The sequence below is a fragment of the Eleutherodactylus coqui genome, chromosome 3 (assembly GCF_035609145.1).
Source record: "Eleutherodactylus coqui strain aEleCoq1 chromosome 3, aEleCoq1.hap1, whole genome shotgun sequence".
Classification (NCBI taxonomy): Eukaryota; Metazoa; Chordata; class Amphibia; order Anura; family Eleutherodactylidae; genus Eleutherodactylus; species Eleutherodactylus coqui.
The window spans coordinates 281,096,301-281,112,107 of record NC_089839.1 but is presented as its reverse complement, the minus strand read 5'-3'; the positions used below and the strand labels follow the sequence as shown (position 1 = coordinate 281,112,107).

The 15,807-nt window shown below is 43.5% G+C and overlaps 1 protein-coding gene across 3 annotated transcripts in view; it reads right to left on the bottom strand.

Moving 5' to 3' along the window:
- The window catches only part of RABGAP1L (RAB GTPase activating protein 1 like), a 332,919-nt gene that overhangs the window by 46,812 nt on the left and 270,300 nt on the right, over positions 1–15,807 (bottom strand). The window contains exon 1 of one of the 3 annotated variants that reach the window (XM_066597508.1): positions 841–2,271. The exons of the other annotated variants lie outside the window; for them this stretch is intronic. Coding sequence (XP_066453605.1) covers positions 841–951 — 111 coding nt within the window. The 5' untranslated portion in view covers positions 952–2,271. Of the gene's footprint in view, positions 1–840; positions 2,272–15,807 lie in introns of those variants that run through there. 3 annotated transcript variants of the gene reach the window in all.

Here is a 15,807-nt window from a genome sequence, read left to right as displayed (position 1 = left end):
CTCATATATACCCTCCAAACATATGCATGCAGGGGAGCATGAAACCCGCTAAGGGCTCATTCACTGAGTATAAAAAGAAGGAACAATTCATTCCCCTTTTTCACACCGTTTCCTGGCTTCACGTGTAAAGCGCAATGAATATACATGTAACTTACGTATTCATGGCGTTTTTTAATGCCCCATAAACGTGAACGAGTGATTTAGAACCGCAATTTCGGATCAAAATAGGACATGCTACTATTTTTTTTCACATGCGTGAAAAACGTATGTTGGAATACACCGGTGGAAACTAATTGCGGCTGTATTACGTTCGTAAAAAATACGGACGCAAAATACACCTGTGTTAATGAGCCTTAGGGTTGAGTTATAACGGTAGTCTACATACAGCAGACATCCTGTCCACTAATCCCAGCAAAACGGGCTCTCCCTAGAGTGGAGCGGCTGATAACAGAGAACAATATCTTGCAATGAGTTTTATAATAAATATTACATGAGCTTCTGAAGCCTTACAGTCATTTTGGATATATCAGGGTAGGCATAGTAGTGCGAGCTCTAAAAAGTTACCATTACGTCTTTCATCACAAAAGAGATTTAAAGGTCTAATGAGCCGATGAAAAGGGCGGAAAGTCAAGAAAAGTGCCAGAATTCCAATAGAAGAACACAGAGCAAGGCTCACAACAGTCTCAATGGCTGATGACAGGGAACAACAGACTGCACAAAAACAGGACTTTAGCAATATATATCATATATATATATATATATATATATATATATCTCAGGTCCCATTCTCCATTCTAGACTTAAATGTCCCAAATTCATTCGCCCATTGGTCCAACTTACCACTGGTTTAGGCTTACTGATCTCCACTAGCTGCGCCAAAATGTCCTCATCGGAGAGCTGGCTGAAGATGTGAGCATCATAGGCCACAGAAATAGAGATTTCTTCCATCATCTTGGCAAGCTTACTTAAAGGGGGGGTCCTAGACCACTTGTTGTGTGACGATCGAACCGGCTGAGGGTCCCAATAATGACACCCCCTTCACAGCGTGGCTTTATATGTTAATGTAAGGGAGGAGGAGGAATCCGGTCCAACAAAATTGAACTTTCAGTAAAAGTGGAGTTTCAGTTTGGTAGTCAATAAGCAGGTGGGTTTCTGGGCGGAGCCTGTGTTACCTGCTCCTATTCATAGGCTATGTGTTGTGCATGGATCTCTTAATTGCTTGAGTTTCAGGTTTGCAGGTATATTCTTATCTGATTGATCTCTATGGAGGGGCAGCAGACATCACACAAAGCATGAATCAGTCCCTTCAGTGCTGAGGAGTATTAGTGAAGGAGGGAGCTTAGGACAGTGGAAATATTCAAAAAATGCCCGCAAAGCCGGGGATTGCTACATCAGCTTGTTCTTTGCTTAGATCAATAGTAACTAAAGTTGTAACTAAAACACAACCGAGTACCAAGATAGTAACAGCATATAAACAGCCAACAATCAGCAGGTCGTTCGTTGTCACATCCAAGACGATCCGAACAAAAAGGAACCTTGACAATCAAAAATTTGTTGCAATTTTAAAAGTTTCCAAAAAAGTTTACTAATAAAGGATTTTAAAAAACTACATCGATTGGACAAAAAGTTTCTTGCAGCACTGCTGGGCAGGATTAGATGGTCAGAAGGTCCAGAAGGTCAGTATATAAAAGAGTATCAATGGTCATCCAAAAGAAGAATGGGGTGAATGTCAACATTCATGAAGGTCCCTTAAAGCCACACGCCCCACATCCCAACAGAAGTCTTGGGTTTCCTTAGTTTGCGGCACAAACAGGATGACATTTTCACTTTCTCGGCACGTTCATCCTTCTGGTGGCTTCCTCCGTGTCGCTCTTCCTGGCGCTCAGGTCCAATATTTGCACAGAGGCATGATGATCGTTTGCATTTCAATGGGCTGCTAAAACAGCAGCAAGGATAATAATGTACAATGTGGCAACGGCGGAGGTAATCTCCATAGTTTGTGCAGGCGGAGAGCAGGAAGATATTCTGTTGCCATCCCGATAACACGGCGGAATCTAATAGGTTGCAAAAAAAAATAGAAATATTTGATCACATCCTGGAGATTACAAGGTTAACTCCTTGGGTGCCGGTCTCCAGCGTGGAGGAGCTGCTGCCTCGCCCCTTGACAGCGAGATCCTTTGAAAAATTTGGTGACTAGCAAGGCGAAGACAGAAAGCAGCCTGAGATGTGTGGTGTAACCGGGACGTAAGGCAAGCACCTGTCTGCTGTCCTTATCTCATTGGGAGAGGCTGCTCCCTCCCACAAGACGTGAGGTGCTGTCACTGCCAGCGCAGCCAGTAGAAGGGGAAAAATCTTGACAGAGCCTTCCAAAAAAAAACCTGCTCCCCGCACAATCCTCTTGGCTATTCTTGAGATGCCCGACGAGAGCATGGCACCTGTTGCAGGAGATGCTGCCTTCTACTCTTCTCCATGGCCAGGCAGGGTGATGCCCAGCAAGAAGCAGCTGCGGATTTGGGTCTTCGAGACAAGCACGATCTGCAGCATATTATAGAAGCACTCGGCTTGGTTAATGATAGAAAAAAAAAAATGGCATTCTATGACCGGGGATGGGGTGGAGGGGGGAGAAGCACGTAGAGATACTAATCACCATTTCCTTAAAGCTACAGCACGCACAAAAAAAAAATGAGGAAGGAGGTGGGGTGGTGGTCTGTCAGATGAGAGAGCTTGCAAAAGTCAGATGATAGCGCTCTATGGTGGCTTTGTTTCTTGTGCAGGGGATAGAAAAGAAAAATGGCTTCTGGGCTCATTTGAAATGTGAAACAGCAGGATAGTATATATGTTTGGAGCAAGAAAGAAGAGCTTTATTACAGATTAGCAGCTGCCTCGCCTGTGATAAACCAGGATAGTGCAAAAAGTGATAAATAAATAAGAGGTCATTTTACTGCAGAATCGGGTTTTTAATTTATTTTTTTTTATTGATTCTTCATACATATTTTATACACACACACATAATATATATATATATATATATATACACACACACACACACATACACACACACACTATATATATATATATATATATATATATATATATATATATACACACACACACACACATACACACACACACTATATATATATATATATATATATATATATATATATATATATACATACACACACTATATATATATACATATACATATATATATATACATATATATATATATATATACATACATATATATATATACACACACACACACACACACACACATATATGCATATATATATATAGATACACACATACACACACTATATATATATACATATATATATATATATATATACACACACACATACACACACTATATATATACACATACATACACACACATGTGAAAAGAAAAAACACGGTAACCATCTATCGAAACATATGAGGCAAAAGAGACATGAAAAAGGCTGCCTTCACACGGGCGAGAAAAATCACACGAGTTTTGAAATATGAACCCCATTATTTTGAATGGGGTCACACACAGCAATACTTTCCTGCATGGCACCATAATGTGATGCGATGCAAGAAACAAATCGTGGCATATTCTATCTTTCAGCGTGTTCTCGCATCGCAGCGCCTACTGTCCCCAATGGGGCCGGCATCAGAATTGCACTGCGTGCTAGGTGCAAGTGATGCGAGGTCTCCCATTGAAAACAGTTGGTAACTCCGCGATCACACATGCGTTCACAAAACGCTACATTCAAAATCTGAGCATTTTACCGTGATTTTGAGCGGCGTTTTTGAGTGCATGTCACAGTGTTAGGGCGCCTGCACACGGGCAGAAATTCTGCGGCGGGATTTCCCGCGGAATTTCTGCCGCTGGAAGCCTGCATAGGATTGCGTTAACAAATGCAATCCTATGCAGACGGCCGCGGTTTGGCAAACAAACCGCGGGGTCACTCACTTGCCGCCGGCTTCGGTCTGCGGGTGAGTACGCGCTGGTCCCTGCAGGCGCTCGGGTCGGGTCCCGTGGCGAGAATCCTCGCCGCCAGATCTGACCCGCCCGTCTGCTGGCGGCCTTAGTCTGTGTTTATTAATGCACCCCATAATTGTGATGTGGTGCGTTTAGAAACGTTAAGCTGCACAAAAGTAGAACAGACAGCACTTAAAATTAGCGGGGTTAAAAACGCAGGTCTGCGAACCCCATTGCATTTAAGGGGAGCGTTCCATCGCGACTGGCGCTTGAGACGCCACGCTAATCGCGATAAAAAAAAGTGAATGTGAGGGCGCTGTCTGTTCTATTTTTACCCTTTTTAACACAACTCATCACCCATCACAGTGATGGGGTGCATTAACATACACGGTCAAACGCTGTAACAAAACAATGTGCAAAGTTGCAGTAAAACGCAGCAGTTTCGCACGCCATTCTATGAATGCATGAGAGTGGCCTAAGGGCTGATGTACAGAACCCTTTAAAGGGGTTTTCCAGGTTGCACCGGCCGTCAGCTCTGGGTCAGAGTGGAAGCAGCAGCTCCGACCTATATGTAGTGGCCGGCGCTCGTAATTACAGGCGCAGCTCTCATTGAAATCAATAGGAGCTGCAAATGTAAATGCAGACTGATTGCAATGAGAGCTGCGCCTGTAATTACAATCACCGACCACTATACAATGGACACGGAGCTTCCTGGCACTGACAGACAGGGCTTTAAGACAGGGAATTATAGACTCTTAAGGCCCTTTTACACGGAAGGATAATCGTTCATATGAGCGATAATAAACGATAATTGTTCCGTGTAAACGCAGCCAATGATCTTTTCGTTCATTGTTAATTTTCTGCAGGCATAAAAATTTATCATTGTCTAGTTTGTTAACCCTTTCCGATCCAATTTTGGATTCAGGGTTTCCTAAAAGGCTTTCTCTTTTTGTTATACAACGGTGCCATCTGCTGGCTAAAGCCAGTGTGTGCGCACCAGAGAGGCTCTGACAGCAGAATGGCTGGCAATAGACGGTAAGAATACCCTGTCGGACGTCTTCTGACATTGGAGATGTAGAAGCTTCAATCAGAATGTAGGAAGACGTCAGGCAGTCTATTGGAAAGGGTTAATCATTTGGCTTAAATACTGATCATTCCGTCCCTCTCGGTCACTTATACTGTAAATGTGAAGGACTGAACAATTCTCGTTTGAACCTACCAATGATTCATCTGTCTGTACCGACAGACTGCCTCATGCAGATGGGCGTATGCAATTTTGGTCCATGAAAAACGTACCGTTTTCACGGTGTATGTGCATTTTTGGCGCATATGAGTGTTTTTGACGTATGCGGCGCATCTGTATTCACTGCGTTTTTCACACGTGCAAAACAAAAACAAAACACAAGGAGGCCCAATCGATGGCACTTTTTCCCCCCTAATATCTCCTGGCAAGACGCATAAAAAAACACAATGAATCCGCATGCAACTGCGTGTCTGCTGTGTTTTTACACTATCCAATTGACTTTAATAGGCGATTTCGGTCCATGATATGGACTAAAATAGCAAACGCTGTGATACCCAGCCTGTCATCAGGGAGCGGGATAGAGCTGAAACAATAGCATCAGCTGGATCCCGCTGTGAATCCCTGATAAGGCTCATCGTTGTCTTGCAGCATGCTGAAAGACAACGATGAGCGATGGTTTAACAAAAACTGCACGATGTCAGTGCAGTTAGACACAACGAGTATTGCTCAAAAGCCGTCTTTTGGTCTCTGTTTGATGAGGCTTACGTTAGTTTCTGTTAGGCCCCCTGTCCACGGCCGTGATGGAATATCGCTAGGGGGGAGAGCTGTCAGGTCTCCGCTGCGAGCCTATCTGACAGATAGGCTCACCACAAAGAATCGCGGAAAAATCGCGGCATGGTACGCTTTGAATCCCACGAGTGGAGAATCGCTATGATTCTCCGCTCGTGGACAGCAGGGCTGCGCTCTCCATAGTAAGTCTATGGAAAGCGTTCACTGCGTTACCCGTGGCTAGATTATCGCCGCGGGTACTGTAAAGAACTATCGCCCGTGGACAGGCAGCCTTACTTTCGGAGGACACAACAGTCAGCCCATACAAGTGAATGGCTCAGTTCGGGGTTCCATCTATTGTTTTTGGTAATTCAGAGGTAACCCAAAGATGGAAAACCACAAAAAGACACAAATGCTGTCTGAAACAGGCCTTACTCTTACAACGGAGGGGCTCTTTTCAGGTACGCGGACTATAATCCTGTTTCGTTTCAATTTATACCACTAATAATTATAATCCATGTCTGATTCCAAAGTGATCAAATTATCAAAATTGAGATTTTTTTTTTAGAAAATAACTGAGAAGTGGCCTAATAACTATAAAAATATATCAGGGGACAATACAGAGATCCTTTCCCATCATCCATTTATACCCTGGACTGTGACTGTAACAAGGGGGCGTCCTCTACATCTAGAGGACATAGAAGAGGGTTCTTTACTGTAAGAGCAGTGAGACTATGGAATGTGGTGATAGCAAACTCACTAGATGAGTTCAAGAGGGGCCTGGCTGCCTTTCTTGAGTGTTACAATAATACTTGTTTATCACTGATTACTTCAGAAGGATTGGGGATTATTCTTATTGCCAGATTGGAGTCGGAAGGATTTTTTTTCCTCTAAATCTGGCTTTGAGGGGTTTGGCGCCTTCCTCTGGATCACCATTGGGTCATAATAGGCCTAACTGCATGGACATATATGTCTTTACTCAGCCTAACATGCTGTGTTAATTTGACATACAGTGAAGTTGATATTGATAGCATATATCATTAGTCCATCCTTTGAATGCTGCAGAAGTAAGAATCCATGATTGCTGATCGCTTCTCGTTATACGCTGCAACATATCCGCCCTGATTGTAATGTTTGCTACCATAGAAAGTTTCTGCCAATATGCCTTATGTGCCTTTTCTCAGAGTAACTGATTACACGCTGAACTCCAGCAGTAAATCAGTAACACCCAGGAAGATTTACAGATCTGCTCTGGTAGATGGAACAGACGTCAGCGAGGCGGAATCAGTCATTGCAGTAATATGCAGAGGGAGATAATGTTTGACCAGAACATATGATCGTTAATGATTAACGATTAGGTTGGGCTATATGGTAGCTGGACGTTGTGTACAAATTGTGGGAACATGCTGGAGGTGGGGCTGGAGTCACTAGCGGCCGCGCCATTGTTGTAAATGTGCGGCAGAACTTCTGCAGAGGCCAAAAGATAGGGTAACCTATTCTTCCACAGCGAATAATTCAATGCAGATTGCGACCACAATTTTCCCAAGCCTTGAGGACAACTTGCATTGGCTGTGTAGCCCGAGCCATTTGGGTTGATTTCAGATGTTCATAATTTTGCCATTGATTTTTTTTTTTACGCCTACACCAAAAATCCGCATATTGCAGTTTTGCCACTTTTTTGGCTACTTTCTGTCACTTTACTGCATTTATGAAGAGATTTCAGCCTCATCTTCTGTGGGGCATTGTGCGGGGTTTGAGTGACATGAGTTTTTCCGATGGACTTCTACATTTTTAGACCATTTTACTCCAGGGAGAACGGGTTACACTACTTTTGCCCCAAACGGCAGTTGAGACAAATGAACCATACAGCATGTGACGCTTCATAAATGGATTGCAAATTACAGCAATCATATCTGGTGTGAAAAAAAAAACTTGCAAATAACGAATCCTCCTCCTTAGATAAAAAAATCGAACAGGGTCGGAGAGCGCCAAAGGTTCTTCTATTGGCTATATGCTACACATATCAGATCCTCTGTGACCAGGAAGAGCTGCAGAGACAATTAAGGGGATTCTCTAAAAATAGAGAGTCTCCCCCAGAGAAATATACAAAGAACTGTTAGTAAAAAAGTTTCTCTGCGCTTCAAGGATATGTGGCATTAGCCAAATACATATATACAGGGGAGCAGATGGTAGACAATAACGGCACTTACTCAAGAGGAGGGGGGTATGCCTAGCAAGAAGCCCGCTTCTAGAAGTGTCGACTCGTTTTGGTGCTCAGAACGGGCACCTCATTAAGCCAACAATTACTGTTGGCTTGATGAAGGTGCCCATTCTGAGCACCGAAACGCGCTGCCAATTGTCCATATCACTGGAATAAAGGACTGAACCTATATTCGCGTTGGACTTGGAGACTTTTTTCCACCACATAGGAGTCAACACTTCTAGGAGGAGGCTTCTTGCTAGGCATACCCCCTCCTCTCGAGTAAGTGCGGTTCTTGTCTACCATCTGCTCCCTTGTATATATGTATCTGGTTAATGCCACATATCCTTGAAGCGCAGAGAAACTTATTTTTACTAACAGTTCCTCCTTAGATAAGGCCTGTGTCACACAAAAGTATCTGCCCATGCAAAACGCAGGGAATAGAACCCATTGATTTCCATGGGTTCCCTCACATGTGCGCATTTTGCACAAGCATTTAGTTGGCGCAAATGACGTTTGCAGCATCTTCTATTTTCCTGTGTATTTGCTCACGAAAATATCACATTTTGAAATAATTACCTTAATTACCCATTCCAATCAGTGGGAATATGGCTGACTTCTTTGGGGACTTTGCATGCACAGGAAAAATACACGCATGTGAATGAACCCATTGAAATCAATGGGTTCAATTCTCTGCGTATGGCATGCACAAATTTTGCGCACGCAAATACGCCCTTGTAAAGGGGGCCTTATTGTTAGTGCCTCAGACACAACCACGGGTGTTCTCTCTATAGGATATCCTCAAATTATGACCTGTTGGGGGGCGTGAGGACCAGGGTTTGACAAACATCTACTAGACTAATGGTTTTAAGCTAAAGGGATTGTCCAGATAAATTTGTTGAAAATTTATTGGCAGGTGCAGATGTGTGAAAACAAATCAAGCTGTATTTACCCATCCTCGGTCCTGCTGATCCAGCGTAGCAGCCCCAGGGTCGTCAAGGACTGTGTTGACAAAGTCAGGTGACTGTTGCTAGCCAATCAGAGGCTGCAACAGTACCGCCGTTCTCCTGGTACCAGTGCTCACACCCTGTGCGCCAGATGTTCCGAACAGTGATTGCGGCCTCTGATTTGCTGGTAGAGGTCACGTGACTTCCACTTTTAGCAGAGGCTAGGACAACCACGGGGCTGCAATGCTGGATTGCCGAGGGCAGGGTAAATACTTCTATATTTGGTATTTTCACACATCTACACCTGCCATTAAATTTTTCAAAAAGTAACCCTTTAACAGATGCTGTTCCACGGCTAACTTCTTGAATACAGCAAAATCTGGATTGAGACTAGGGTTAGGTTCCTAATTTGCAGTTTATAGTCCACACGGTTCTCAATCCTTTATATAGAGTCTTCCAATTGGTTCTGCAGCCGATCGTTATGGTTGTTGTTTCGATCATAAATGTTCATCAGTCAAGAAGACACAATTGTCCAGCGCGGCACGTAGACGCGGTACTTTGATGGCCCTATACCCAACAGGATAGCGGACCGAGAATACTATGAAAGTACATGCACATGAATATACTACTCAGACAGAGCACTAGCCACATTGCCTTTGGAAATGCTAATGAGCTCAAACTGTAAGGATCTTCCTAAGAAGTGACATGAAAGTATATTTTTTACATATCAATGTCTCTTTGATATTGAAATCTGCTGAGCGCTCACACAATGCGGCGCCACAAGTGATCTAGGCAGCTAAAAGCATCATGAAAAAAACCTCCATATCCCGATGTTACAGGTGTAGTAAGTGATAACTCTTCAGCAGGACCATCAGGCCACCTTTTCCCGTCAACCTTCAGCCTTACCGTGTCTGGTTTAAATATAAATGAGACTGTACAACTCTGCCCTCTAGGGGCTGTCTGGAAAATTGCTTCCTCCAGGTCACGTTTGAAAAAATGAGTTCTTGTAGGACATTTATATTGCTGGGCCTGTTTGTGGCACCTTGGTGATGCGGAGACTATGGTCATCTGCTATTCTCACTGTTTTATTATTCTTCACTCCATGTTGATGAGTTTCTGGTGGAGCAAAGATACCGGTTTTCTTACTTTCATATCTGTAGATAACATTTTGGCCGGTCTCACACAGCCGAATCTGAACTGCGGATCCCGTGAGCCTTTTAATCCGTGGCTCACTCAAATGCATTGAATTACACAGTTCCGCTCACATTAGCGTGTTGGAATTGCATAATCAGCTCGCGGAAAACAGAACGCAGCATGTTCTATTTTACCGCAGATATCCGCGACATAGAGCCCATTTCTCTGTATGGTTGCAGATATACCTGCAGCCCATACACAATCACATTGCGTACGGGCTGTGGGTATCCATGTCATTGCTAAGCGACTGCGTGGAAAATATACCTTCCATTGTAATTCCTTTTAATGGAAGCCTGTTCTAATGTTTGAGCCCCATAGGCTGGGGAGCAGTGTTTCATACTTACCGGGCGTCCTGTTCTTGCTCTGTATCCTTGCGCAGTTGCCTCGTGCGCTCCACCATAGAGATGAATAGGATAGCACACAGCCCGCTGAAGAGTCACGCTATGTGCCCGCAGCGCGGGAACACCACTCCCCGTAGTTCATGGGGTTCAAACATTCCCTTTAAGGCCCTTTTACATGGGCAGATGATCATGACAGAACGTTCATCCAAATGTTCATTAATGTGATTTTCAGGCCATGTGAAGGTGTCATTTATCATCTCAGAAACAAGCAAATGCTCGTTCCTTGGGTGATTGCACCTTTCATGCAGTGCCGGCAGCACACCTCCCCGTGTAAATGGGGATGTGCTGCCGATAGTGATGAAACAGCCAGAGACATGTCCAATAAATACCTGGCTATTTGCGTGAAGCGGCCCTAGTTACTCAGTTAAAAAGGCATAGGAGTTAGAAACATAAAAGAGCGACATCAGAAGACGCCCCCCCCCAGTCCATCCGATCTCCCCTTGTACTATCTCTCTGCTTATCAGAAGTCCCTTATTGCTGATTTTCCAACCCAGTCTGCTGGAAGCTGCTTCCGAGAATCTACTACTCTAATATTCCCTTACGTTGCTTCTGATCATCCGCCCTCCAACTAATCTCAGATTGTGCCCCTTGTTCTTAAAGTTACTTTCTTATTAAATGGACCCTCCAGAACCTTATTTAGACCTTTACCATTTTGCAAGGGGACCCGTCACGTCCGTTATGCTGTCCACCTGCCGTGACCAACAGCTTTGTAGGGTAACAGGTGGAAAGCTGTCAGTCAGCGGGTGGTTGGGGTTAGTGGCCGCTGGGACTCTTCTCTGGTCATGGGCTCCTGTATAAACATATGAATACGGCACATTACCCCATAAGGAACAGATCGCTGGAATCAGCATGTTTGTGACTACTTTGAAAGCTGTATAAAGAACATAACAAGTTCCCCTAAAAGGAGTCGATCACTTTTCCTCCAGGCACCTACTCCATTGCTACGCAACACACTGTGGTTTTGCTCAGGATCTGGGTTTTATATTGTAATTAACCATTTAAATAAAAATACAGTCCATCTGGCAACCAGTAAACTGATCAGGCCACCAATACATACAGTATATCTGGCCACCAATACATACCACAGTTCTAGTTACCAGTACATTAATCTGACCATAATCAGGCACAGTTCAAATATTTTTAAAAAATTTAAGGGAAATTACAATACAAAATCTATATTTTCAGATAGCTCAGAAAATTATACACCCCTGCAGGTTTCTGAGCACCATAGGGACTTTAGTACTTCTCAGGGTGATGTGACCCATTTAGTCTGCTAGTTGTAGGGCTTCAAGTTGGCTGACCCCATTAATCCTCATCACCTTAACATGTTCTAAAATGGCTTTCACGTGGTCTTTTTCCTTTAAATAGTTCCCCAACACTGGTCATTCAGACATCCCTATATTCCCCTATGCAAATAAAAAAGTTTTTGTACATCCAAATGATTCTAAGCCAACCTGGAAAATAATAATCAGTTGTGAGTTATTAAAGGGCCAATCTTGCGGAAACACATTTTTCCATCTCTGCACCCCTCATCGGATTGTTTGTAACACTGTCTTATCTGAGTTTTGCAGCCACTTTCATGCAGTGCAGCCCGCTGTCTGATACTTATCAGCGACCATCTTGATGATGAAAATCTTTCTTTCACTGTCAAATCAATTCTATGATACATCAGCACAGCATTAGCTAGAAGCTGTACCATCTGTGCCTGCTGGCACGGTTTAATCATCATTATCTTCTAAATTCTCCTAAATGAGCTACAGGAGACCATAAGTAAACACTCAGAAGGATGAGCTGTGATCTCCTCTATTATACCTGTGTGACGGGAGTTTTGTGATCATCATCAGTAACTGTTATAGGAATGCCTATGACCCCATCTAGACCGTTTCTGTGGTAGATCCATGTAATGACATCTCAGAGTGAGAATTTGCCTAGAAAATCAACACACAACCCCAAGTAGATCTAAATTGGTCAGAAGTGAGATCACCGGAAAGGCCCTTTAATCTACGCCTTGTTTTGTTATTTCTCTTGGATGTTCAAGGTTAACCGCAAAGTTTTTATAGGGGGCTCTCCATGTGTCTGTGCCCACCGCAGGGACAACAAAATGTCATCCCACATTTTTTGCCAACTTACTACATGTTTTTACATTTGGTAGTAAGAATACTATGGCAATATCCTTATTGACCTACAGAGGTGAAGAGAACTTCTTCGGCAACGCAAACAATTCTCCCAAGTAGGGTCCTTCCAGTGCTTCAATCATTGGGCCCCGTAGCAGCAGTTATGCATGCAGCTACAGTGATGCCTCCACTTTTATGAATATGGATACTGCCATACCAAGTATTTTGGAGACGAGGAAAGAAAAAAAGAAAGCAGCTGGGGGTCCCTTTTGGATTTCTATTACGAGTCTCTCTTGTTCTATGTTGACCCCTTAATCTGATCATATCCAACTATTGTATTGTTGGCATGCTAATTAACACTTAGAGAGGACCTCTATGGTCCTCTGGCAAGCGGGTTGGGCTGCATACCTTTCCAGCTATGTTTCCACTGACTTCAACACAGCTTTTCTTTTTTTTTTTCTAGACACCGCTTTCCCCCATTCATCTCCTTCGACTCTCATTAAATATGAGCCTGACACTACTCTTTTGTCAAGGCGGCTTTCTCTATTGCATAGTGTTAACCCTTTCCAGTCCAATTTGTATCCTGGTTTTCCTACGGGGCTTACTCTTTCTCTACCGTTATACAATGGCGCTATCTGCTGGCTAAAGCCAGTACTGCATGAGGTAACACGGATAGGCTCCGACAGCAGAGAGGCTGGCAATATACAGTAATAGAACCCTGATGGACGTCTTCCAACATCGGAGCTGTACAGCCTTAAATCATAATGTCTTTAGACATCAGACAGTGGATTGAAAAGGGTTAATGGTCGATGTTACGTTTGATTGCCACTAGGCAGTGGAGACTGCCCATTATAGAAGACGACTAATGTAGGGCTCCATATGTAGCAGGAACCGATGTGGGTCTAGAAGAGAAAGAAAAATGTGATAGAGCCAGCGAGGATAAGGCTATAAAAGTATCCAAGGTACCCGGTGGTTCTCTTTAAAGAGGTCTACTATGCATTTACTATTCGTGACCTACCCTCAGGATAGGTCATCAGTAGTTGATCACCAGAGGCCCACCACTCAGGAACTAACTATCATCGGATCCTCCAGTCTGCCGTCAGTGGGGTCGGACTCCGCATCCGTGGTCAGAGCCAGAACGTGTAATAGAAAGGCTGTGTTTCCACTGAAATCAATAGGAATGACGACTTCTATTACTCTTCTGGTTCTGACAGCAATAAGAAGTTAGAAGTGTAATAGAAGACATCGCTCCCATAGATTTCAATAGAAATGAAGCCTTCTATTACACTGAGAACAGGGACCCCGAGCAGTAGACCCCCATTGATCAAATATTGATGACCTATCCTAGCGTTAGGTCATTAATATTAAATGTTCAGAATACTCTTAACCCTTTCCAATCCACTGTCTGACGTCTCAATCCACTGTCTGACGTCTAAAGACATTCTGATTGAAGACTGTACAGCTCCAATGTTGGAAGACGTCAGGGTATTCTTACTGTATATTACTGGCCGCTCTGTTGTCGGGGGCCTCTCCAGAATGTCACATACCGCAGTACTGGCTCGAGCCAGCAGATGGCGCCATTGTGAAATGGCAGAAAGAGAAAGCCCCCTAGGAAACCCTGAATCCAAAATTGGATTGCAAAGGGTTAAGCACCAGGATGCTATTTTACATTACAGTTTTAGCTAATTGTGACAATAACGTGTTGCTTTTCTCATACAAATGTGATATTTGTAACTTTAAGGGGTTTTACCAGAATTTCAAGTTATCCTCTATCCACAGGATAGGGGGCTACTTGCTGATCTGTGGAGGGTCTCATCGCTGAGACCCCTGCTAATCTCGAGAACTGGACTCCCATGTCATATTCTCCTGTCACTGTGGCAGTCACTTCTTCCCCAGCGGCGACATCAGCATGAAGGAAACCTCGGCCGAGCATGCGCAGTCAGCGCTCCATTCATTTCAATGGGGCTAACAGAAGTACCTGAGTGGGTGCTGCTCGGGTATTTCGGCAGTCCCACTTGCGCTACCAGGGCTCCATTCAGTTTCCTTACTGCAGGGGGTACAGTAACCCCGCACTGAAGACAACGTGGAACACAGGACCCCCGTTCTTAAGATTAACGGTGAGACCCCCACCGATCAGCAAGTTATCCTCTATTCTGTGGATGGAGAAGAACTTGAAATTCTAGTACAACTCCTTTAAGGTCCAGTAATGTAAAGCTGACCGCTGTAGATCCCAAGCAGGCGGCAGCGTTCTCTGTCGTTCAGAATGTTTTATCTGATGGGCATAACGAAGAGCAGATATCAGCAGAACACAGATGAACACAAGGCTGTAAGGCGAAGAACAAGAAGTTCATACTGTGCCTTTGTAGTGAGTCAAGGAAACACTTCATAGCAGCTTTGTGTCTGCAGATAGAACTCACGATGCATTTCTCATCGGCGCTTGGATTTCCTCCGCTTCTTGTACACAGAGCTTTAACACTCTCAAGGGCAAACGGAATAGGTAACACGTAATTACGCCTAGATTCAATTGGATGTCTTGGCTCTATCCAGGATTGCCAACCATCTAAAATCCCTGGATAGTCCATAAAAATAGGAAACTTTTTTCTAGAGTCCTTTAAAATAAAAAAAATTAAAAAAAAAAAGGTAGATGCATCTTATGAATTTTTTTAGTTTTTTTTGTACTTGTGCAGGTTCAGCGGCTGACACGATTGTATGCGTAAAATGCTGCGTATATCATTTTACCACTGTGGAGTCGGCCCATCACTGCGTTTACATTTCCCACATATAAATGCCTCCCTTACTGCGCTGATTACGTGCCCATAGAGAGCAATAGGGTCTATCGCACATAATATGCGGCAAAATGGATCATGCTGCGCTCTTTTATACGCAATGAATATTCACAAGTGTGATAGGATCAATGAAGATCAATGTACTTCCATTAGCTCCATTTACTGCCTATTAAGCGCGTGTAACACGCAGTGAAATTACGTTCGTGGGAATGAGCCCTTACTGGCGTTATTTTACAACTCATAGTAAACACCGGTAATGAGTTCAGATTAGTTTCTGACCTATAAACATGTATTGCTTATAATCTTTATAATTTATTATGCCTATCCAATGTGTCCGTAAAAAATAATGGCTGTTCGTCATTTTTGGATAAGTTGTAAAAAAAAACTCTGGTTCTGCCCTTAT